At 40.8% G+C, this 26,098-nt stretch overlaps 1 protein-coding gene across 3 annotated transcripts in view; it reads left to right on the forward strand.

Moving 5' to 3' along the window:
- UXS1 (UDP-glucuronate decarboxylase 1) overlaps nucleotides 1-26,098 on the forward strand; it is a 65,088-nt gene that overhangs the window by 17,721 nt on the left and 21,269 nt on the right. For all 3 annotated transcript variants that reach the window (XM_068137668.1, XM_068137678.1, XM_068137687.1), the window contains 5 exons: nucleotides 2,465-2,525; nucleotides 6,529-6,709; nucleotides 17,201-17,305; nucleotides 18,778-18,837; nucleotides 24,323-24,444. In XM_068137668.1, the coding sequence (XP_067993769.1) occupies nucleotides 2,465-2,525; nucleotides 6,529-6,709; nucleotides 17,201-17,305; nucleotides 18,778-18,837; nucleotides 24,323-24,444 (529 nt within the window). The remainder of the gene's footprint in view (nucleotides 1-2,464; nucleotides 2,526-6,528; nucleotides 6,710-17,200; nucleotides 17,306-18,777; nucleotides 18,838-24,322; nucleotides 24,445-26,098) is intronic.

Consider the following 26,098-nt stretch of genomic DNA (forward strand, 5'->3'; position numbering starts at 1 on the left):
ATAAATGTGAACTTCATGGATTGAACTAGGTGATGTACTTGCTACATGAAACAAATTGCAGACTGCATCACCTATAGTAGCTAAATGTGATACTACCATACCAATTGTTATGGTCAAATTATAAAGATTTTATGTTCAGAAGACAATTTTGATGTCCTGCCTCTATTCAGATGACTTTAATCTTTATTGATAGCCCAGTATATCTTCAATTTCAGTTGTTGGCAATTCATTTCCTTCTGCCATTCACAGAGGACCTCTGTGGGAGACTATCCTGATTGGCTCTTTTTAAAAGAATTGTTATTTTTTTTCCCAAATGAACAATGATTTCTTGAGTGGAACTGTTAAATTAAAACTTCATCCAGGAGCCATTTCAACAGCTCTTTCTTTTTGAGTAATGTTTGCAGTGTATTGATGAGTCTTGTTTCAAATGTCTGGCAATGAGGAAGAAATGTGTTTATTTTTTCTTAGCCTCTGTATGAGCCCATCTGAGAAATACACTTTCACCAAATGTAGGTTTATGGGCTTGTATGGTCCTTAGGAAATACTGGCTTTTGTTGTTGGTTTTTTTTAAACAGCATAGCCTTTTATCTCTGGTTCATGTGAGTTGTTGCAATTAATAAAGTAACAGTAAATAACCACTCTCAGCCAGACGCCTGAAGGCTGATCCTGTTTGCAAAGCTTACTGTTTAGTGTCAGTGTTTCGTTTACCTCATAAGCTGATAAAACCTGAAACCAAGCCATTGTCATGCTTTTGGGAAGCAGGAAAGAGAAGAATTCCTTAACGCTTGTCTCATGACATGAGGTTGTTTAACTGAAGCTGCAATTGGAAAGTTTTTATATATAATTTGCACAGCAAAAGAATCGCCATGTAGTCATCAAAGCAAGCATTAGGTCAGGGTAAACCCAATGATGTTGCCAGAAACTCATTCAACTGGACCAGTTCAAGACTTCTGCCCACTGCCTCTAAGCTAGTAGTTGTGTAATGAAAGGTGCAAAAATGGTTGGGAGGTCCCTTTAGCAGCAATATGATGACTCCATGCTGGATTTGTGTGACCTTAAAACAGTCGAAACTAACTTTACCTTGCATTGATTTATTTGGTGCATAACTTAAAAAAATAAATAAATCCATAAATCTCTGGTTGGTTGGTTGATTTGCCTTTTGCTCTCAGGAAGGAAGGCTGTGCTTACATCTCTGTGTTATCCTTAGGCACTGCTGGTTCCCATTGCTTCATCTTAAATCAGATAAACAGGGTTACCATTAGTGACCCATGTAGTGATACAAGGCAAACATAGGTAGATTCTTATTTCAGTCTACCTTTATGGATGTCACTGGAAGATTCTGCTGCCATATTTCCTCTATCTTGGAAATTGAAAGCAATTTTTCCTCTGTTGAAAAGCTGATGAAAAGTACAGAAACATCACTGCCTTACCTCTGAAGAATTCCTGTTGAGCCAGTACTGCAGGTTAGAAGCATAGGAGGTGCTTCAAGATAGAGGTGTAGGGTCAGTTCAGTCAGAATCTGTTTATGAGTAGATGAAAATGTAATCTTGGCATGAACTCCTGACATGTATCTCCTGCATACAGTTGCATCCAGTCACATCTCTAACAGCTGGATTTACTGAAGGAGAGTAGTAACCATAGTTTGGTTTCTGTCCAGTGTTACACTGATATTTAGTTAAGAAAGACCCAAGCTATGAAAGTACTGCCACACCTACAGTGCCAATGACTGAAATCAATAAAAATCACACCTCTCTTTGGAGGAGTTTATTGCTCTAAGCAGAATGCATGCTGGGGGTGGAGAGAATGAAGTACGTAATTCCATGTCCATGAAAGTCATCTAAGGTTCTAAGAATCGGGAGCTTGAGAGAGCACCGAGGATTTGTATGTTGCATAATCAAAATGAAAACATTCTAAAATTAAGTTCCTATAAAGAAGAAACTGCAAAACAAACAAAATGAAAAGAAAGTAGCTTTAAGAAGAATTAAAACTTCATGTTATAAACTTCATGTTGAAACTTTAAGGAGAACTGTTTGGAGTTAATACAGTAAGTCAATGACTTGCTTTCTGCTACAGAACTTTTACAAAGGTTATTTTATTGGAAAAGAAAGGGTTTTTTGGTTGTGGTTTTTTACGAAGTCCCATTACTGCTCATGTTTTGCTCTCTTATTCTCTTCCGATGTCATGCCTGGCACAAGGTCTATCTATCAAAAGACAGAAGTGATTCGTTTTAGTAAATGAATGCAGACCGATTTTGGTATTTCTCACAGTTCTTTTACAAAGAATAGGCACCTTCTCATGTTGGCCCAGATGCTTTGGAGGAATGAACTAAACATAGACTTAGCAGAACTTTAAGAGTGAGTGGTTTCCAGAATTGTTTTTTCATATTTCAAAGACAGATCTGTGAAAGAAGCAGCAAGGCTGAAGCTTACACAGTTTCTTTTCTGTGTTTTGATATGTTCTGTAGTTTCACCCAGAAATACCCACCGGTGAAATTTTTGTCAGAAAAGGATCGTAAAAGAATTCTGGTAAGTTGGTATTTATTCAGGGGTTACTTTTTGGGAAATTAAAAAAAATATATATATATTAAAAAAATCTGTGAAATGTTATCAATCTTGTAGAAGTAGTGACGTGAGCAGGAATAAAGAAATGGCCTTAGATGTCATGTGTGCTGCACAAAGTTTCACTTTGTTTTCAGACATAGCATATGGATGGGCTCAAACCACACTTGGGCTCTGGAGGTTTAATGTGCAAATTAAACTACTGCTTGTAACATCTCAGGAATGCATTGCTAAAGGGTCCTTCTGTGTGCCCCCAGATGGTTTTAAATTGTAGAAACTGGGAAACTTTTTGGGCACATCTTGACAGAAAGCTCGTGTGACCTAATTGGACAAAATCTAGTCAGAAGGCTGGAAGAGCAGCTGCACTGCAGCCCTGTTAAGAAGGACCAGTTAATTAGACTGAGGGTATGTTCATACCTCATGTTCTTTGTTGTTTCTGGTATTTGCATCATAGGTATTTTAGGGTGGAAGAGGGGGGTGGGTTAAGTTAGGACAGTTAGTTGTCCAAAGGGTTCTTATCTCAGCAAGTTGTGATGCAGCTTTGGCTTTCCAGTTTGTCTACAAACAGCTGTGAAGTTAACAGTGCCCCGAATTGTTCCTTGTTTCAGACTGTCCTGTGGAAGGAAAAGGGGAAAAAAACAAACTCCATGTTATGAAGGGGCAGAGAAACTATAGCTACTTGAGGTATATAAATAAAGAGTATGAACTTATGGAGTAGAGAGCAAAAACAGTTTAGGACAAATCCTTGCTAAAGTGCCTGACTTACCCAGTGTTCTCTCTCATTTTGACTTTAACATTTCGAAGAATACTAAAATGATGCAAATAAACATAAGCTTTGTTTTTACTGCATCATTAGACATTTGTCTTAATTGGTATTGCAAAACTACATAAAGAATAAATATTAGCAATTTAGTTTAGTTCTGCAATGTCATTCTGTGATTTATTTTATTTTTTTTTGGACAGTCTGAAGGAGGTAGACCTGTAGACTGTGATTATTCCTCCTTAAATATGGAAGAGAGGGGTTTAATTGTGAGATTCCTGAGTTGTGTGCTCACATGTGCAAGGGTAATAAAGTTACCTTAATGTCATGTTTTCTGTGTAAGCCAGAAGGTGCTTTCAAGAAAAAGTATCAGTGCAAGTTGCCAATAAATTGTGGATCTTTTAATAGTAACTTACAGACTGCTGCTGAAAGATAATGGCTATTTTGTTGAAGTCTATTGTTTCAAGAAGCAGGTAGTTGGAATTAGGAGTGTGTAGCTTTTTGGCATCCACATGCTACTTTTTGTTTTTGGGTGTAGTTTAAATTACTAAAGAGAAAGCTGGGTAAAAGGATGAGCAAGTTGTTCAGTCATTCTGTTGTGGTCAAGAACTAGTTCAGTGACAACTAGAATGGGTATTCACAAGCCTCATAAGCACAAGTCATCATACTGTTGTGCATGATTGATTTGTTTGCTCAATTTGCTGAAGGGACTAGGCCATGGTGTTCTCTATGCAAGAGAAGGAATTATGTTGTTTTTTTGTTGTGGATTTATTTTTTTTAATTGAATATGGTAGACTGATAAAAGCATGAAATAATGTAATTTCCATATGGGGCAGCAAGTGTTTTGAGAGAGCAGAAATGGCCCCATGCAGTAAATACACAAACTTTCGGTGGAGGAAATCATCAGTAATACTTATGCCTTTTAGTAGAAGCTGAAGTTACCAAGCATATTGGCACTACTAAGTAATGAAATACTGTTATTAAGGATGTCTTATAAGAGAATGCCAATTGAAGCAGGTGCTGGTGCTTCAGCTCTGATATAGAAATGGTTCTCATCCCGTATACAGTATATGATTCTGTGGTTTAATATATTATTGTGATCTAGAAGTCATATTTTGAAATTAAGTATATTGACCTTGCTTTTATGAGTAATTACAGGAAGATTATACAGAGAGCTTTAGTAATAAATGGTCTTTGCTTTTTGAATGTAGTCTCAAGTAATGATTAAAAACAAATTTACACCATTGTTTACTTTTCCAGGGGAAATTCAGCTCCTTTTCCAAGTAGTTCTTTATCTTATACTTATGGAGATATGAGGCTAATGTATATTTATCTAAAAGTGTTTACAGATTTGAAGTAATTTGAAACTTCTTTCCAGACAAAATTGGTTTGTGCTTTTTTTAATTATTTTTTTGCTCACATATAGAGAGAAGAGTGGTGTAAGTAGTGCTTGGTTTGGTATGCTTTGTGGTTGTTTTTTTCAAAAGGGAGATGGGGAAGATGACTTTTTGCTGCGCCAAAGACATTGAGTTTGTCTTCTCTGGAGTCCTGGAAATAAAAGTAGCAGCAAGGGATTTCCTTGACCCTCAGTCGAAAGAATAGGTTTAGGCTATCCACAGAGAACTTTGTCATAATCACCACAAACACCCCTTGGAACTTCCAGCAAGGATGCAGCTCACTTCCAAGTCAGGATAAGCTTGTGGCAGTAGGTTTTCTGTGCATATTATTTTTTGCCCTGGTAAGTGGAGGCACCTGGCAGAAGGCTATTCTCCCTCAGTTACTCTTCTCCTCTCCTTGTTCACAACATTCTGCCAAAAACATGTTCTCTCCTGTCCATTTTGGAGTAGTGGGAGCCTTGACAATATTTCTTTCTTTCAAAGAGAGCGTCTCTTAAAATCCTTTCTCCTTTGAGTTTGTCAAGGAACTGAATTACATATTGAATCTGCTACAAAGAAGCCCTGACAAACCCAGAAGAATACTAAATAGATCAACTAAATCATTCTTTTATTAACTGGTACTTAGAATTGTCTTCAACACACTGGTGGCCCTGAATTTTTAATAAGAAAAACAGTGTCAGAATACAAGAAGTAGATATTAAAGTTCCTACAGAAGAAAACAGATGTAGTTAACTTTTTTTTTCTCCCCAATTTTTCGTAGCCTTTGTCTTTCCTAGTTGTTTGTTTGTTTGTAAAGAGAACTTTTGCTAATCTGGCTTTTTTCAATAGTGGGTGGCAGGGGAGTGGATAGGATAAATGTTTATGCTTTGACTAGCCCAAAGTGAAGGAACTTCAGACATCTGTATCCTTCTCCACACAGTGCTTGTCACTGCAGCACACCATCCGTTCATTAGATTCCTCCTTGACAATTGCACCATGTCCATTTGTTGTTTACTTAGCTGTCACTGCAGCTGAAGAATGGAAATAATGGCTGAATCACTTTCAAAAATGTAAATTTCACTACAGGGAAATATCATAAATTTCCAAGACAGGCAAATGCTGAGTGTCGGAGCTAATGGTATAGAATGGAATAGAGTATTTTCAGTTGGAAGGGACCTACAATGATCGTCTAGTTGAACTGCCTGACCACTTCAGGTGGGAATGATGTGGTCTGTGGATGTATTAAAACACAAAAAAGAATAATATTCAGTTTGGCCGATATTTTAAATGAGGAATCTTATCTAAAAATACCCTTTTTTCCCTCTCTGAGTAGTGAAAGAATTTGTAGCACACACAATATCCAACATGTCTTTAATTTAAACTGGATAAGAACTGGATTTTACACGTCTGACACTGCAAATCTTACACAAAAATAAACTGGATTTTGTCTTATTTTTCAGAGAAGTGGGAATTGCAAACAATGCTCAGCTTACCTTTTGGGGACTCCTTAGGCCTTGCCATCACAAAAAGGCACAATCCAATTTGAAGGAAAGAAAAGGAGATGAATCTAATCTGGAAAAGAGATTTTGTTGGTATGAATGGTTAGCTGAACTTCTAACCTTGACGGTGATGAAACATGTCAAGCAATGTATCTTGAAATTTTGAATGCTATAAATACTGGGGAGAAAAAAAAAACAAAACATGGAAATGGAGTTGTTTCCCCTGGAGTAAGCAAAGATCTGAGAGCTACTGTTCTTCTGTCTTCATGTTTGTAGACTTTGTCTGGTGTTTCTGTAAAAAGAAAAAGAAATTTATACCAACTGTCCTAACGCAGATAACTGGAGGAGCAGGGTTTGTGGGTTCTCATCTTACTGACAAACTAATGATGGATGGCCATGAGGTTACAGTTGTGGACAACTTCTTTACGGGCAGGAAAAGAAATGTGGAGCACTGGATTGGTCATGAGAACTTCGAACTGATAAATCATGATGTCGTTGAGCCCCTGTACATTGAAGGTGAGTAGTCTCTGCTTTGGTATCTACATTTCGTAGTTTACCCTTAGTGCTCTGACTTCTGGATTGATGTAATAGCTTTGTGCTTTGTTTATTATTAGCCTATTTTCTGTGACCAGTGTGGAGTGCTTTTTTTCTTTGAAATAAGTTCTTACTTTCTGAATGGATAGGGCGAAAGAAATCTTTAAAGACTTTCTAATGGGACTGATTTTGTGGAAAGACAAGGTGGCTACAGGTCAGTCTATCAGTCCCATCCATTGTCTTGCATCCCTGTGTTACTTGCACAGGCTTGCACACAGAATGTGTTGTCTAAACACTACAGTAGTGACGTGCATACTGCACCTGCATATGGTCAGTTAAAAGGAGAATAAAATCTTTTAGAGGACAAGTCAACTCACTCTTCTTAGTAGCCTTAAGTTTCTTCCATGGAAAGCATTGTTCCTGCTACAGGTAGAAGTATTCCACAGCCTGTAGAATAGGAAAATGGCAGTACTGAATTTTTCCAGTTTTCAGGATTTATTTTTTTTGTTAATACAAAACCCTAAACAAACAAAAATCAACAGCAAAACCCAAAATTTCTGGTTTGAAGAATTAGAAGTAGCTCAACATCTGGGCTATCAGAAGCCTCAAACTATTATGACAAATTGTAAGATAGCATTACCATAGCCATATTTGAGAGAGATTCCCAACAAAGTCTAGAAATGCTGGTATATAATTGTATAGTGAATCAACAAAAACATTACTAAAATTATGCTGCATTTCTGGTGAATTGGTTCCATCCCTTTAAAACTTAATAGCAATGTAATAGGTTTTTTTTTTTCTTAAACAAAAAAATCTGAGGTATTTTTAATTTTTGCTGAATTCTAATGGAAGGCATTCCACAGGGCAAATCTCTAGTAATTTAATCTCTTATCTCTTTTTTGTGTCTTTTGGTACTGCTTATGATGAATTCCTGACTACGGCTAATACAGTCCTTCATACAAATGCTCCTTCTCTGCTCTGATAATGTACTGGTTCAGTTACTGCTTATTTTACTTCAACCTTCTGCCTCCACTGACAGGATGATGGAGCTAGGATCTTACTAATTGGCTCCAGGTGCTGGTAGCTTATACCTCAGCCAGTTCAATTTGTCAACTTGCCTAATCCCTTCTTTTGTTACCTTCTTTTGGATTGATTACACTTGAGACCTTCTTAGAGAATGATCATTGCTAATACTGCTGCCCTGTTAAAAGGCACTAATGAATGGGAATTCTGAGATCATTCAGCTACGTCTCCCATGTTCTATGTAATTAGGGCACCAATTCCCCATTTCATACTGAGAACAAATTATAGCATGTTATTCAGTAGGTAGTTTATTAAATGTGTTCTCATCCTCCAGCAGTGTAAATTAGAGCTGCCATGGCTAAATGCTAAAATAAAATTAACCTTGATACAGTAAGTTAGGAAGATGGTAACATTTAATTTCAGAGCAGATTTTGTAGTCCAACAAAGAAAAAAGGTGAGACAATGAGGGATAAGTATTGTAACAGGCTAACAAGTTGTTGCATAGATCAGTTCTTCATAGTCCCAGTTTCTCCATTTTACTTGGATTGGCTAAAGTCATGACAAAATAAGTTTTGTATCTAAAGAACTCCTGCTTATTTGCTGCCCTGTTTAAACAAGGTCATATAAGGTTGTTTGATACTTAAATTCCTGAGAGAGTAATCAGAGCTTTATTTCTGAAAGAGACCTCATTTCTGATCTAGAAAGAACAGTGTATGCACTTTTGATATGAAAAATGAGTTCAGTCTCAAGACGCTTAGCTTTCACTAAATCTCTTGATACATTTTTTTTTTTAAGCTTCACAGTGATGCCTGCGCACAATCTGCTTTGTCTGAGTCATTATCTTTGATCCATAACATGATGTGGCACTCAGCATTCTTGTATCTTGATCTAGATTGGCCAGAGACAGCAATAAATCACCTAAAAATATATTTTATTTCTTAGCCCTGTGGTAACTATAGTTAACTGTTCTGGTGAATGACTTTGTCCTCCACTAGGATTTCGTTTGCTTTAGCATTGGGCAAAGATGTCAGCAGAAAACACACAAGAATATAGTGTTCACTAAGGGTTTTTCAAGCAGAAAAGCAAAGGCCCTGGATTCTTTAATGGGGTGGAAGTGTTTTGGGAGTTTTGAAAGTCAGGAAAAGTGGGGGGAAAAAAAACCAAACCCCAAAGTTTTGCATAGTAATTGTATTAACCCTTTTTTCTCTTGTAATTGAGTTCTGTTTTTTTAAAGTACTTGGGATTTCTAAAGATACTTCCATTTCAACCTAACCCTCATATTGAGGTTTAATGCAGTAATTAATTTGGAGGTCTGGTTATTAGCTACCTCTGTGTACACATATCACTATATCTACAGTAGCTCCATTGGTTGAATAAAACTGAAAGAAAACAGCAGACAGATGCACAGCCTCTGTCTCTCTTCTGCTCGTGTTTCGCCTGCCTGCCTGCTCAACAACCATTGGAAGCTTTAGTACAGTCTTTTATAAAGCGATATATACACATTCCCTTACCTGCAGCTATCGTTTGCATCTGAAGGATACTCTCCTCAAGGGAACTGTTTCACAACTCCCATGAACACATTTAGACCTTTGGTTTCTTTTTGGTTGGTTGTGGGGTTTTCGGTTTTTTGGGAGGGCGTAGGGTGGTTAGTTTTTTTGGGTTTTTTATGACTCCTTTCACAAGTTTGAAAGTAAACCAGGCCTGAAAATGCCACATATTTCCAGTCAATAGTGGAAATAATTGACTTAGTTGACCTGATTTCACTTCCCTAATCACAAATGCACGGTACGAATAGAATAGAATAAACCAGGTTGGAAGAGGCCTTCAAGATCATCACGTCCAACCCATCAACCAATCCTAACTAAACCATGGCACCAAGCACCCCATCAAGTCTCCTCCTGAACACCTCCAATGATGGTGACTCCACCACCTCCCCAGGCAGCCCATTCCAATGGGCAATCTCTCTGTATAGAACTTCTTCCTAACATCCAACCTAAACCTTCCCGGTGCATCCTGAGACTGTGTCCTCTTGTTCTGGTACTGGCTGCCTGGGAGAAGAGACCAACCTCTGCCTGTCTACAACCTCCCTTCAGGTAGTTGTAGAGAGCACAATAAGGTCACCCCGGAGTCTCCTCCAGGCTAAGCAACCCCAGCTTCCTCAGCCTCTCCTCATAGGGCTTGTGTTCCAAACCCCTTACCAACTTTGTTGTCCTTCTCTGGACTCGTTCCAGCAAGTCAACATCCTTCCTAAAGTGAAGGGCCCAGAACTGGACACAGTACTCGAGGTGCAGCCTAACCAGTGCAGTGTACAGGGGCAGAATGACCTCCCTGTTCCTGCTGGCCCCACCATTCTTGATGCAGGCCAGGATGCCATTGGCCCTCCTGGCTGCCTGGGAGCACTGCAGGCTCATGTTCAGCCTACCATTGACCTGTACCCCCAGGTCCCTCTCTGTTTGGGAGCTCTCCAGCCACTCTGACCCTGGCCTGTAGCACTGCATGGGGTTGTTGTGGCCGATGTCCAGAACCTGGCACTTGGATGTGTTAAATCTCATGCCATTGGATTCTGCCCATCTGTCCAGCCTGTCAAGGTCCCTCAGCAGAGCCTCTCTACCTTCCAGCAGATCAACTCCTGCCCCCAGCTTGGTGTCGATTTGCATGCTCTATCATTTTATCCAAAAACTTGTGTAGTTTAAATCATAGCAACATGGCATCATTTTGTTTAGAAAAGAACTTTAAGATCATTGAGTTCAGCCATCCACCTAACACTACCATGGCCATTAAAGATCCTCTTCCTTCAGAAATGTGTTCAATGTAGTCCTCAAGGGTTGTACTTTTAGTTGTAAGGCTTCACTTAAGAGATTTTTCTTTTGCTCTCCAACTTAATTAGGTCACACTACTTGCTCTGATTTTGAACCAAAGAAGCACAGTTGCATAGTAGGAATTTTGTTGCTGGCTCAAGTATTTCTCGGCATAAATAGGAACTTTTGGTAAAACACAGAATTTTCAATTGGAAAAGAGCTTTGAGTACAACCATCAGCCCAAAACTACCACACTGCCATTTCTACACTTCTTTAACACCTCCAGTAAATAAATTTTTAATGATATCGACTCTAAATCTCCCCTGATGTAACTTGAGGCCATTTCCTGTCATCCTGGCAGTAGAATACTTCTAAAATTGTGGCCTGTGACGGCTGAAAGCAAAATAGGTTATTTGTTTGTACGGAGCAGCAAAGAGTAGCTGCATTCTGACACTCTGGCTTTTTAAAACATATGCAAATGCACTGCCTATCTAATGCGGTATGCAGTGCTGTTTAACATCTTTGTCAGTGACATGGGCAGTGGGATCAAGTGCCAACAGCACCAAACTGTGTGGTGGTGTAAACGTGTTAGAGGGAAGGGATGCCACATAGAGGGACCCATGCCAATGTCCTGAAGTTCAACAAGGCTAAGAGCAAAGTCCTGCACCTGGGTCAGGGCAATCCCAAGCACAAGTACAGACTGAGTGACAAGTGTATTGAGAGCAGCCCTGCAGAGAAGGACTTGGAGGTGATTGATGAGGTGCTTCACATGAGCCAACAATGTTCACTGGCAGCACAAAAACCATATGCTGGGCTGTATCAAAAGATGCATGGCCAGCAGGTCAAAGGAGGCAACTCTGCTCCTCTGCTCTTGTGAGACCCCACATAGAGTATTGCATCCAGCTCTGGAGACCCTAACACACGAAGAACGTGGATTTGTAGAGACGGCCCAGAGGTGGGCCACAAGGATGGTCAAGGGGCTGGAGCACTTCTATGAAAACAGGTTGAGTGAGCTGGGTCTGCTCAGCCTGGAGAAGAGAAGGCTCTAGGGGGACCTTATAGTTGCCTTTCAGTACCTGAAGTGGAGTCTACAGGACAGATAGAGAGCAACTTTTTAGAGGGGTATTTGGTGGTAGCCAAGGGGCAATGGTTTTAAACGAGCAGGGTAGATTTAGATTAGATGTTAGAAAGAAGGTCTTTACTATGAGGGTGGTGAGATATTGGAACAGGTTCTCCCAGAGAAGTTGTAGGTGCCTCATCCCTGGAAGCATTTAAGACCAGGCTGGATGTAGCTTTGAGCAACCTGGTCTAGTGGAAGATGTCCTTGAAAATAGCAGGGGTTAGAACCAAATATGTTCTTTAAGGTCCCTTCCAACCCAAGCCATTCTGGGAGTCTGTGACCAAGAAGAATGTTCATAAGTGGTGTACCACTTGTGTCCTGAGATTAATTGAACTACTTCATGTGAAGATCAGTTAAATAAAGCTGTTCAGTTTTGGTCTCAGTTTGTTGTGTTTTTTTTTTAATTCTTATTGCCAACAGTCCAGTTTCTGACAAAACATTTCTTAAATGTCACCTTCAGTGACTGTTGTGAATGCAAAAGTAGTTTGGGAGTTTTATCGAAAAGCTTTCAAAATGATAGAATGAAACCACCTTTGTCAAGTTGAGAGAAATGCTATAAACACATGGCATACATAGTAAAAAGGAGATTGGCTTTCAGAGTTCTCAGAAGGTATACAGTTAGTCAATAGGCATAGATATATTAAATATTTATGGAACTGTAATGGATCTGTGACTTAATTTGAACTAAAATGACTTTGGCTTATGGCTCAGAGTTGACATTAAGGCTGAAAGCAGCAGTCTCAGAAAATTGGGCAAAACAACAGCCTATAGCTGCCTTGAGAATAGCAACTTTCCAGAAGTTGTGATGATGAAATTTTACTAAACACTGTTCTCCAGGATCCCAGATTCATTCAGTCTCCAAGTAATCTCACATGTAACTTAAGGCACATGCAAACAGAGCTTCTAATTTCCTGTGCCAGTGCCTTTTCTTAATTTTGTTTGTCCAGAGCCAAGTTAAGAGTGGTGTTTGGGCCTCTAGTAAAGCTCTGCAAAACTACTCCATTACAAGTAATATGGTAAACCTGTATAAAGGTATTATAGATTGCCTTAATTTACAGGCACATTTTTTAACATCAGGAAAATGAGTTTGTGTTTGTAGTCCTTTTTAGTTTAGTGCAATAGAAACGCTTGACTGTGTCAGTATGATGTACAGTAATGGAACTGGTGTAGCTGTTCTTTACAAGGCAAGTCCATATGTTTAAGCTGTAGAAACTAGTTTGTATGCTTTTGATCAATGATTGTCTGCTTAGTACTTCCTGACTAGCAAGTACAGTGATAGATGCAGGTGCTTAGTAGACTTAGTGACCCATTTAATCCTTTCTGGTACCATGACCCATTGAAGGTAGAAATTGAAGATGAAGGTCATTCATAGAAAACAATGTAATTTACTGTCACAGGAAAGGTGCTAGATTCTGCCTAAGAAGCATGCAGAACACATGTAGTGATACAGAGAGAAAATAAAGATAGATTATATGAAGGAAGTTTTATTGCAGTGTTTTGTGAAAGTGGTTGTATTGATTATCATACTTGTTTAGCATTAAGGAAAACACAAGACTGCACATTTGTGTGTGTATTTAGATGTTCCAGATTCCATGTATACTCTATTAAAAAGGGGTGGATTTTCACATAGAAAAGGGCATAACTGACAATTTTTAGTTGCTGTTGGTCTTACAATATGTTAATAACATTTTTATTGTTGATCTTAGATTATTATACTTGTCACTGTGTACCTGATGGCTTGAATGTTCATGTTAGATTCTGTGTCTATGCTGTTTTCACATAGCTTTAATGGGGCTTTTCTGCCTTTTTTTTTCCAGTGAAATTGTAACATGAAAAATTTGTTTAATGCTTTTTAACATTAGTTTACTATCCTGTGCTTGATAAGCTATCTCTTGCTGCTGTGTTCACAGTGGCTTACAGAGTCCTAGCCCCTGATGCGCATTACCTACAAAACTTGCAGAATAATGTTACTGTTACTAGTTTTTCTTCTTTTATGGTCCTTACCTATCTATGTACAACTTTGCACAACCTTTCACACAGTTATTTTCAATTAATTGCACTATGGCTTTATTGCAAAGCTAGCTCAAGGCTTCTTAGCAGGAACAAATAAAACTAGAATTTTTTTTCTTTACCTCATAAAAAAAGCAGCAATGTGGAGGTCAGTTACAAGATGCATTTATTCCTGTCCTTCAGTAGATGCTGTCCTAGCCACGCAAATAGTTAATCCTCTGAAAAGCTGTAGGTAGGATAGCTTGCCACAGTTCCGCCTTGAGAATAGTGGAAGTTGTCTGCTGTCTTAAATAACTGCCAGCTTTGCAGCAAAGGACACATGGTTGTCATCCAACATAGGTAGATGATTTTGTCTAGCATGTCTGGTTGGCCTACTGAAATTCTGAGACAAAAGAGTATGTGCTTTTTAGACCTGACAGTAATAGAGGGGAGGTGGAAGGAGAAATAATTGTGCTTGGCTCAACATCTTCAGCTTGATGGCTCAAATGTGACCAGTTTGGAGTGGAAACTTGTCTTTCCACACCGCTGAAATATCCAACATTCTCTAAATGTTTTGGAAAACCAGTCATGTTTTTAGTTGGTGTGAGGCTCAATACTGGAGAGCCAAATTTTCTTCCTGGATGAGAGGGGAAAAGTCCTGGAGCTGCCTGCCCCTTTGACCCAGAAGATGGTCATATGACACTTGGCAAATGCTCTGTCTTCTATCCATCTGCTAGTACTGCTCTTGATGTGCCTTTTTGTCATGGTGGTCTATTTCTGCCTTTTTGCATCTGGGGAAAAGTATCACAGGATGTTAAAAATTGGGAGGGACTTCCAGAAATCATCTAGTCCAAAACCCTACTGAAGCAGAATCACCTAAGGCAGGCTGCAAAGGAATGCATCCAGGTGGGTTTTGAAAGTCTCCAGAGGAAGAGACTCTACAACCTCTCTGGGTAGCCTGTTCTATCACACTCACAGTAAAGTTTCTCCATTGAGGTGGAACTTCATGTACTCCAGATAATACCCATTATTCCTTGTCCTATCACTGGGCACCACCTAAAAGAGTCTGTCACCTTCATCTTGACACCCACCACTTGGATATTTGTAGACATTGATAAGATCCCCTCTTAGCCTTCCCAGTCTTTCTTCCTAAGAGAGGTGTTCAAGTCCCCCAGTCATCCTTATAGTTCTCCATTGGACTCTCTCCAGCAGATCCCTGTCTCCCTTGAACTGAGGAGCCTGAAACTGGACACAGTATTCCAGTGCGGTCTCACCACTGGGCAGAGTAGAGGGGGAGGAGAACCTTCCTAGACCTGGACACACTTTTCTTGATGCACCCCAGGATGCTGTTAACCCTCTTGGCCACAAGGGCACATTTCTGTCCTATGGGTAATTCGCTGTTCACTAGGACGCCAAGGTATTTCTCCATGGAGCTGCTTTCTAGCAGGACAATCCCTAATTTGTACTGGTGCCTGGTGTTTTTCCTCCCCAGATGCAGAGCTCTACATTTGTCCTTTATTGAACTATATGTCTCCATGGAGACTCAGGTCTCCAGCCTGTCCAGTTCTTGTGGGATGGCATCACAGCTTTCTGGTGTATCAGCTACCCCTTGGATTGTTCATTGACACAATGCAGACTCAGACAGGCAAGACTGGCAAGGAAAACTTTTTCCTCTCCAGGTCCTTCTCATTGTTGTGTTTAAAGCAATTGCCAGCTGGAATGCAAAAGAAGGAAGAAGTACTAGGAGGAGGAAAGCGCCTTCTCTTTTTTCTTTTTTGAGTGGGCTGCTATTCATTACACTTAGCTTCTTGTTTAAAAATTATAAGGAACCTTTGGAGTTTTGTATTTTGTTTACATTTGTTGCTAGATAACAATTATACAAGCACTTGGGTAATCACAGGCCTAGCTGTATGCTGGTGCAGCAAAAGAAAAGGTGGTCTTTGTTCCTGTTCCCAGGTGTCATTAGAGGATGCACTTGGATAGGAGCTGCTGTGTGTCAAAGTTCAACAAGTATCTAAAAACTAAAAAACTTAAGTGAATAGGGAGTGAGGCAGGAAAGCAATAACTTTTGGGCAGTAAATTACTGATGGAACACAACGCTTTTAATGTGATGCTTTTTGCTGCAACAGTTACACCATAGCTTGTTGAAAACTAGATTGTGAAAGGGTTATCACAGTTGCGAAGGAAGAGGTAGAAAAGCATAAAATTCAATCCAGAGTTCAGCTTTGAATTGACTACAGGTAACCAGCTATTGCTTTGTTTTTCTGAGATGCTGTGCTCAGATTACCTGCTGCCTGCAAGCTGCATACAGTGGCTTCTTTGAACACTGAGTCTGGGACTGGCTGGAGGGCCGAGCCCAGAGAGTGGTGGTGAATGGCGCCACATCCAGCTGGCAGACAGTCACTACTGGTGTCCCCCAGGGGCACCAGGGGTCTTTATTGAGACCTGGATGAGGGTTTTGAGTCCATCATCAGTAAATTTGCAGCTGACACCAAGCTGGGGGCAGGTGTTGATCTGTTAGAGGGTAGAAGGGCTCTCCAGAGGGACCTTGAGAGGCTGGACACATGGGCAGAGTCCAACGGCATGAGATTTAACACATCCAAGTGCTGGGTTCTACACATTGGCCACAACAACCCTATGCAATGCTAAAGGCTGGGGTCAGAGTGGCTGGAGAGTGGCCAGGCAGAAAGGGACCTGGGTGTACCGGTTGATAGTAGGCTGAACATGAGTCAGCAGTGTGCCCAGGTGGCCAAGAAGGCCAATGGCATTCTGGCCTGTATCAGGAGCAGTGTGGCCAGCAAGAGCAAGGGAGTCATTCTGCCCCTGTACTCAGCAGTGGCTAGGCCACACCTTGAGACCTGTGTCCAGTTCTGGGTTCCTCAATTCAAGAAAGATGTTGAGTTGCTGGAATGTGTCCAGAGAAGGGCAACAAAGCTGGCTGTCTGCAACTACCTGAAGGGAGATTGTGGCCGGGTGGGAGTTGGTCTCTTCTCCCAGGCAACCAGCACCAGAACAAGAGGACACAGACTCAAGCTGTTTAGACTGGATGTTAGGAAGAAATTCTTCATAGAGAGAGTGTTTGCCCATTGGAATGTGCTGCCCAGGGAGGTGGTGGAGTCACTGTTACTGGAGGTGTTTAAGAAGAGACATGATGGGGTACTTGGTGCCATGGTTTGGTTGATTAGATAGTGCTGGATGATAGGTTGGATGCAGTGATCTCGACGGTCTCTTCCAACTGGTTTATTCTTTTCCATTCCATTCATAACTGAAATTTTTACAAGTGGGGAGTGTCAACACCCACACAGATTTCTGTATCTTTGTCAACACTGTTGATATATATTATGCTTCAGTTCTGGTTTTATTAAAAATTAAGTCTTTATTTGATTTACAATAGATTTGCATACATATAACCCATAGGTAGCTGAGTTCCAATGCTAGAAAATGCAGAAAGAAGTACTGGTTTCTTGACTCTGATGCTTTCTCCTTTAGTAAGTTACATGGGAAAATAATAATGCTTTCTTTCCTACCTCTGGTTTTCTGTAGTGGACCAGATCTATCATCTAGCATCTCCTGCTTCTCCTCCAAATTACATGTATAATCCTATAAAAACATTAAAGACCAACACTATTGGGACATTGAACATGCTGGGTAAGTGGAAATCTATTTTTCTTACTTAATAGTTGGTTACACTTCATATAATGTGGACAGGGGATGATGGAGCAGATGAGTTGTACATTTTTAAAAGTTTCTCTAAGGAAAAAAAGGATGGGGTTTTTCCCTCATTTGAAAATTTTTCTATTTTTTTTTCCTTTAAGTACATCTGCAGTGAACTCTGACAATATGCAAACTTGTCTGTCAAAGCACAATAATTTCATATCTGTAACTTGACTATGGAGCATGCAGTAATTACAGAAGTCTTATGAACAATTAAGAGATTGGAATTTTTATAGCAAAGTTGTGTCCATCACTGCACTTCTCACTTTCATGACTGTGAAACATCTGTATATTTGCCATGAATGACTGTTTCCACCACATCAGGTGTGAAACTACTTATAACTCTGTTGACTCTGTAAACTCCAAATATGAAGAGTCCTGCACCCTCCCTCACTTGGCTGTCAGATGCTCCAAGCAAGTCTAGCTAATGCTAGATAATTACAAGTCAACATTTCAGTTTTGTCTATAGTTTGGATGCCTCATACTTTCACTGCTTTTTTCTCCAGTCTTTGATCCATTTGCCATGTTCTGCAGCTTGAACATGGTGTCAGTAATCCTGAATGTTACTATAAGGCAAAAACACCTGGGCATTAGCTCAGCTGAGTTTTTCATTTGGGTCACACTCTAGAGAGTGTAATTCAGAGAATTAAGTGATTTAGAAATTAATGAGGTAGTAGACGGTTGTACAGCATAGGTGAGAGATTTGTTTGATTTGCCATTTCTGAACCCAAGAAAGTCATTGAAAAGAAGTGCAGAGAAATCTTGAGAGATGAGTAAGATTGTCCAGGCAGTTTAAGGGGGCATAATAAAGGTAAAATCATAGAATCATAGAATTGTTAGCGTTGGGAGGAACCCAGCCCTTCTGCCATGGGCAGGGACACCTCACACTAGATCAGGTTGCTCAGGGCCACATCCAGCCTGGCCATAAAAACCTCCAGGGATTAGGCTTCTACCACCTCCCTGGGATTGATTTTCTCCTGTAACATATTATTCAGTATTGGTTTCTTTATGTACCTTGTCTTAAAGTTTCAGTAATCCTAATACAGCATGTTGTGTCAAGATCCTGATTTCATAACTGGGGTGGTTTATTCTTAATTGGCCTCCCTTTAAGGTGTGGATCTATTAAGTTCTTGGATCTTGATTCAAGGTAACTTTTAGTCCCAGAAGCAAACATATCACATATGCAGGTCCTTCTCTGCTAGTTCTCAAGTTACCTAGCTTGGGAGTGAACAGATGTGATTTACATATACGTAAATGACTGATTTACAGCTAGATTTATCTAGTAAGAGATTTGAATTATCTTTAAAAAGATGTAAAACAGGATCACACTGAAGTAGTTAACATGACTGAAAGATTCATGCACTTGCTCTAATGACATTGATCTTTCCCTCTTCCCCATAATTTAGGGTTAGCTAAACGTGTTGGAGCGCGGCTGCTGCTGGCCTCTACTTCAGAGGTATACGGAGGTAAGAAAGATAAAAATGCTTAGAGCTTTTGAGATGTGACTATGTAAAAGGATATTTACAAACCTTTTTTGAGCTGATATAATGATACATTTTCATCACTGTCTTAGCTTGATTTCTTCATCAGATATATTTCTTGCAGTTTAAAATCTGGGTGTTAGTACTTGCATTAAATACCTGGTCAGAATGGTGGAAGGAGACTCTGACTGTTGCCTGTAACTTTCCAATGTCTTTGTTCATGTCTCTTTTTCCAAAGGGCATTTGGGCGAATTTTGAGTATTGAGCTCTAATTAGATCCAGATGCCATAACAAAAACCTGTGAAGAAAGATACTTTAAGCAGTAAATCTGCATGTCTCTTCCCAGTCACTTATGTATTTTTGTGATTTAACAATTGCCCTGAAGTGCAGAAGACAAGGCTAATCTCCAAGCTAAGAAAATCGTGATTGTGCATGCAGGCTCTTGTGGTATCTCTTAAAATGTAATATTCAACTATAGTGCCAGATCTCTCTGTCTTCCTTTTATTGTTACTAAGAAGTAAAGTAGTGAGAGAATGACTGATAGAACTGCTTGCTGAATCCAGCAAGAATCTTCAGTACTTCCTTGGGGGATGTGAAACTCTGTGCCTACTAGAAAAACTTCCTGCTGTTGTGCACTCTTGCCTTATTGATAATATCAGTGCTGTGAGATTAATGGAGATATACCAGCCCAGTCACCTGCTCAACAGGAGCAGCTGTGAGAGTCTAGGCTTTAAAGAACCAACAACCAAACCAAAAATACTTACTCATCTATGAAATAAGTGAGAAGGGACAAAAAACATACCTCAAGAAATAGACCCCTGGTGGAATAGTTTTAGTCTAGAAGATTAAAGGTAAATATGCAAGCAAGAGATGAGTAAAATGACTGGACGACCAAAGAAGCAGCTTGAACATGTGCAGCATTTCTGCTGCCTCCCTTGCCTTTGATTATGCATAGTGAGGCTCCACAGATAAAAATTATAACCCCAAGGATGTTCTTGTAATTCAGCAAAATCCCTTCTAGAACAGGAGACCAATAGGTAAAGAAGACCCCAAGTTTTGGAACCTTATTTCTTTGCTCTAATCTGACATCTGGAATGGAAAATTTGAAACGCATTATCAGGCTTGGGAGAGTCTGCTCAGATTAGCAAAGCAATTTTGCTGAAAAATAAAGGACAGTTCTCAATGCAGTGTTGTTCAGAGTGTTTGGAAGTGCTTCATAGGGCTGCCTCTGTCAGAAAGGAGACAAAAATTGAAGTGCCCTTACAGATCGCAGCAGATACTGAGGCCCCCCTTAAGATTGCTACAGGCTGTTATAATCATGAAAAACCTCTCTGCATTTACCATTGTTCTATGGTTCTTGCATGGTATGCTGTGATCAGCATAAAAACTGGAGAGATTAATCAGACCTGACTGCAAAGTTGTTTCAAAATGTGGCCTGTAACACTTTTAAGTTTTGTAGTAAAGTGTGCAAACTGCAAGCCCATAGGAAAGTGATTGTATCATTTCAAGCATATAGAGTGTAGAGTGTATAGATTCCTAGGAGATTTTTAGTGGGTTGGTTTTTATTATAGTCAGGAATTTTGCATTATTAGAATAATAAACCTTTATTAGAATAAACCAAACCAGGTTGGAAGAGACCTTCAAGATCATCGTGTCCAACCCATCAACCAGTCCAACCCACCCAAACAGCTAACCCATGGCACCAAGCACCCCATCAAGTCTCCTTCTGAACACCTTCAATGACAGCGACTCCACCACCTCCCCGGGCAACCCATTCCATAGCGCAATCACTCTTTCTGTATAGAACTTCTTCCTAACATCCAACCTGAACCTCCCCTGGCGCAGCCTGAGACTGTGTCCTCTTGTTCTGGTACTGGGTGCCTGGGAGAAGAGACCATCATCAGCCTGTCTACAACCTCCCTTCCGGTAGTTGTAGAGAGTGATAAGGTCACCCCTGAGTCTCCTCTTCTCCAGGCTAAGCAGCCCCAGCTCCCTCAGCCTCTCCTCATAGGGCTTGTGTTCCAAACCCCTCACCAACTTTGTTGCTCTTCTCTGGACTCGTTCCAGCAAGTCAACCTCCTTCCTAAACTGAGGGGCCCAGAACTGGACACAGTACTCGAGGTGTGGCCTAACCAGTGCAGTATACAGGGGCAGAATGACCTCCCTGCTCCTGCTGGCCACACTGTTCTTGATGCAGGCCAGGATGCCATTGGCCCTCTTGGCTGCCTGGGCACACTGCAGGCTCATGTTCAGCCTGCCATCGACCAGTACCCCCAGGTCCCTCTCTGCCTGGCTGCTCTCTAGCCACTCTGACCCCAGCCTGTAGCACTGCATGGGGTTGTTGTGGCCAATGTGCAGAACCCGGCATTTGGATGTGTTAAATCTCATGCCGTTGGATTCTGCCCATCTGTCCAGCCTGTCGAGGTCTCTCTGCAGAGCCTCTCTACCCTCCAGCAGATCAACTCTTGCCCCCAGCTTGGTGTCGTCAGCAAATTTACTGATGATGGACTCAATGCCCTCATCCAGATCATCAATAAAGATGTTAAAGAGCACAGGGCCCAGCACTGATCCTTGGGGCACACCACTAGTGACTGGCTGCCAGCTGGATGTGGCACCATTCACCACCACTCTCTGGGCTCGGCCCTCCAGCCAGTTCCTAACCCATCGCAGTGTGCTCCCGTCCAAGCCATGGGCTGACAGCTTGGCCAGCAGTTTGCTATGGGGGACGGTGTCAAAGGCCTTGCTGAGGTCCAGGTAGACTACATCAACAGGCCTCCCCACATCCACCAGGCGGGTCACCTGATCATAGAAGGAGATCAGGTTGGTCAGGCAGGACCTGCCCTTCCTAAATCCATGCTGGCTAGGCCTGATCCCTTGGCCATCCTGTAAGTGTTGTGTTATTGCACTCAGGATGACCTGTTCCATGATCTTGCCTGGCACTGAGGTCAGGCTGACAGGCCTGTAATTCCCTGGCTCATCCAACCGGCCCTTCTTATGGATGGGCACCACGTTGGCCAGCTTCCAGTCCTCTGGGACCTCGCCAGTGAGCCAGGACTGCTGGAAAATTATGGAGAGTGGCTTGGCCAGCTCATCTGCCAGCTCTCTCAGCACCCTAGGATGAATCCCATCTGGTCCCATGGACTTGTGGGGATCCAAGCTGCTAAGGAGAGTTCCAACCACCGCCTCATGGAACATAGGGAAACTGTGCAGCTCCCTGGCTCCTTCTGCTAGCTCTGCAGGCCAGCTGTCAGGAAGACGTTCTGCCCTTCTAGTAAAAATTGAGGCAAAGAAGGTGTTAAGTATCTCTGCCTTTTCCTTATCCTTGGTTACAATGTTCCCCTCCGTATCCACCAAGGAGTGGAGGTTTTCCTTGCCCTTCCTCTTACTATTAATGTATTTATAGAAGGACTTTTTGTTGTCCTTCACAGTAGAGGCCAGTTTAAGCTCCAAGTGTGCTTTTGCCTCCCTAATTCTCTTCCTACAAGACCTAGCAACATCCTTAAACATTCTGTGGGTTGCCTCCCCTCGCTTCCAAAGGTGATACACCCTCTTTTTTTCCCTCAGTTCCATTAAAAGTTCATGAACCATCCAGGCTGGCCGTCTGCCCCGGCGGCTCATCTTCTGGCACATTGGCACAGCCTGTCCCTGAGCCTTCAACAATTCTTCATTGAAGTAGGTCCAGCTCTCCTGGACCCCTTTGTTTTTAAGGGCTTTATCCCAAGGAACCCTCTGAATTAGTTCCTTGAGTAACCCAAAGTCTGCCCTCCGGAAGTCCAGAGTGGAGGTCTTCTTGCCGCCCCTCTTGGCTTGACCAAAAACCGAGAATTCAATTATCTCGTGGTCACTGGACCCCAAACACCCTCCAACCACCACATCGCCCACCAGTCCTTCCCTGTTGGTGAAGAGGAGGTCAAGCATAGCCTTGCCCCTGGTAGGCTCTCGCAGCACCTGGGATAAGAAGCTGTCCTCCATGCATTCTAAAAACCTTCTAGACTGTCTCCTCTCTGCCGTGTTGAGTTCCCAGCAGATGTCAGGCAGGTTGAAGTCGCCCATGAGAACAAGGTCCGGAGATCTTGAGACAGCCCTAAGCTGCCTATAGAATGCTTCGTCAACATCTTCCTCCTGGTTGGGTGGTCTATAACAGACTCCAACCAGGGTGTCTGCCCTGCTGGTCTTCCCTCTAATTCTTATCCACAAGCATTCAACCCGATCGTCCCTAATCTCCATCTCAATGGCATCTAGTGCCTTCCTGATGTAAAGGGCCACCCCTCCTCCCCTTCTTCCTCGCCTGTCTCTCCTGAAGAGCTTGTAACCGTCAATTGCAGCGCTCCAGTCGTGTGAGTCGTCCCACCACGTCTCTGTGATGGCAACTATATCATAATTTTCCTGCTGCATCAAGGCTTCCAGCTCCTCCTGTTTGTTACCCATGCTTCGTGCATTAGTGTACATGCACTTCAGCTGGGCTGCTGGTTTCACCTCTGACTCTAGCTTGTCGCCCCCAGACTCTTGTCTGAGAGGACTCTTTTCAGCCCCTTCCCCCTTCGAAACTAGTTTAAAGCCCTGTCGATGAGACCTGCCAATTCCCTTCCCAGGATCTTTTTATCTTTGGGGGACAGTCCGTTCTCATATACAGTGATCTTTCCCCTTCTCTGGGACAGATGTACTCTATCTGTTGCCAGCTGGCCTGGTGCAGTGGAAAGTTTCCCAATATCAAAAAACCCAAAATTCTTTTGAGTGCACCAGCCTCTAAGCCACTTGTTAACTATAGCTGCTGACCTGTTCCTTACTGTATTCCCTCCTGCAGTTAAGGGTATTGATGAAAAAATTATTTGTGCCCCTGACCCCTCAACCAGGTCTCCCAGGGCCCTGAAGTCATCTTTGATCAAACCAAAGGATTATCTAACCTGATTGTGCCCAGTGCTAGTAAAAAAATGCTTAGGATAAAACAGAAGAAACATGGCAAGTACACTGTGATACCTCACTCTACTCTTTCTTTAAGAAATGCAGTACTTCTCCATTCTGTCCATTTTTATTTTATTCTTTCTTATTTTATAAAAGTTGAAGATGCTTTCTTTTTTTCCAAATATGGTCAAAAGTGATGCCTATATAACCTATAATATTTCCTGTGAATTAACATTAGATAAGAGTCATTTGTGCCCTTGAGGTGGTCTGTCTTTGCAGAGAAGCATTGAATTTAACCCTCTGTGTGCTCTCTTTTAGGGGAAAACAGGTGATGACTATTGTTTGCTTGTACTATTTTATCTTACTAGTCTCATATCTTACATAACTGTAATTTTGATGGTTCTAGTAAATTTTGGTTTTAAGGAATGATGTGGAAACTTAATCTTTTTAAAATTCATAGTTCAGTCATGAGATGTTGAATTGTATAACGCCAATGACCTAAAAGATTCATAGCATATAGTCACCATTTTAACAGAAGATCGTTTAAGGTTTTTTTTTCACCCTGTAGATCCTGAAGTTCACCCTCAAAATGAGGATTACTGGGGACATGTGAATCCAATAGGACCAAGAGCCTGCTACGATGAAGGAAAACGAGTTGCAGAGACCATGTGCTATGCATACATGAAGCAGGTACTGAAGTTGTCTCAGATTTCATGGATTTTCTGTAATTAATGATGGCTAAATGTATGGCAAAACTGGGATATGTATATTTAGGGATAGGAAGGCAAAAGAGAATGTCTTTTGTAGCAGCCCTCATAGTGTAGTTATGATGTCTATTTTCTTGAATGCAAAACTTTTATTGCTTCCATCTGTTGTCTCTTTTTCAGGAGAGCATTATTCTCCAATAAGATGTGCTTTAGTCTTCTTAGTAGACATAATACAAGTTTGGGTATCATAAATAGTTTTTAGCTTAAACTGAGGTGACTTTACTAATTTGTGACCCAGGTAAGAGTTGGTTTAAATTTGGTTCTGTACTGAAAAGTGCTGTGCTTAATAGGGCCATTACTGATAAATGTGGAATGTTTAATGAGCATAATTGAAATCAAGAGTATAAAGGTAAAGATGCCTAAGTTTTTTTTAGTGTGTACCTGTATAGGAGCAATGTACTTTAAATCTCTTCAGAAACGTCTTAAAATTATGTAGGTATAAATAGAGACCTTAAGGGAAAATACGAATACTTGGCTATGCAATGCACTTTTTCAGATAAATACAGTAACATGAGGATAAAAATGCAATTTAAAATATGTTTGTGAAATTATACATGTCAGTTTCCCTTAGTTTCATAATCAATAAATTGAGGCTCATAATTAGCTAACCCTGCATCAACTATTTACCTGCATGTGAATCTTGTTTAATTGCTGTTCAGCTAGCCTCTGGGAGACGATTCAGTTAAGAAATGTGGCACACAATAGGAAATCCAATCACTTTCTTTGTGTTTGCAGTCTTAATATACAAAGGTGTGGGATGGAATCATATTTTTGTATAGAGGCTGTATTAATTTTATCTCTTCTGCTAGACAGAGAAGGCAGAGGTTTGTCTCTCTTTTGTTCATTTAAGGTCCAACGTGATGGTACTGCTTTTGTTCAGGTTGATGTCTTCTGTACTTTGCTGTAGCAAAACATTCCTTGTGTGTCTGAAAATCCATCCACAGTTGAATATTGTACTTTTTATGATAAATTCATTTGCTCATAATGCAAATGAGTTCTCTCTCTCCTAGAGGTAGCTCTATGAGGTATTTCTTGTACTTTATTATGGGTCAGTGAAGTCTGCCCAAGTGTGTCCTCTATTCAGGTATATTCTGAAATATTGCTGAGCTGGATTTTTTTAGATTAGATGAGACACCATTACTAGTGGAGAAAACATTATCTTTTGCTAGTGGAAAAGTCTGACTTCTACTATAAAAATAAGTATTATGCTTTTTATAGCGTTTTCAGATACAACTTAAATCAAGCCAACTGGATTTACAGGGTTTCAGGCTAAAATATCTCCAGAATCTTCTCAGCTTCAATAAAAAGAAGAAACAAGAAAACTTACTTCTGCATTATTCATCTTTTTTTTCCCCCCAAAGATTTCTGTCATCATGCATGCTGTTATGTACCTTAAATACCTAATGTATTTTTCAAAAAAATATAAAAATTGAGTTCTACATCATACTTCCAGGCAGGATATTCGAATCAAAACAGTTCTTGAATCTAGTTAAAGATTCATTCAGAGTTGTCAGAGTTCCTTGGTAGGCGGTCCTGACCAAGGCCTTTTTGGTGCATTCTTTTCTACTGGTAGCATT

The sequence above is a fragment of the Melanerpes formicivorus genome, unplaced genomic scaffold, assembly GCF_026170545.1.
Source record: "Melanerpes formicivorus ecotype bairdi unplaced genomic scaffold, bMelFor1.0.p_v2 SCAF_1, whole genome shotgun sequence".
Lineage (NCBI taxonomy): Eukaryota > Metazoa > Chordata > Aves > Piciformes > Picidae > Melanerpes > Melanerpes formicivorus.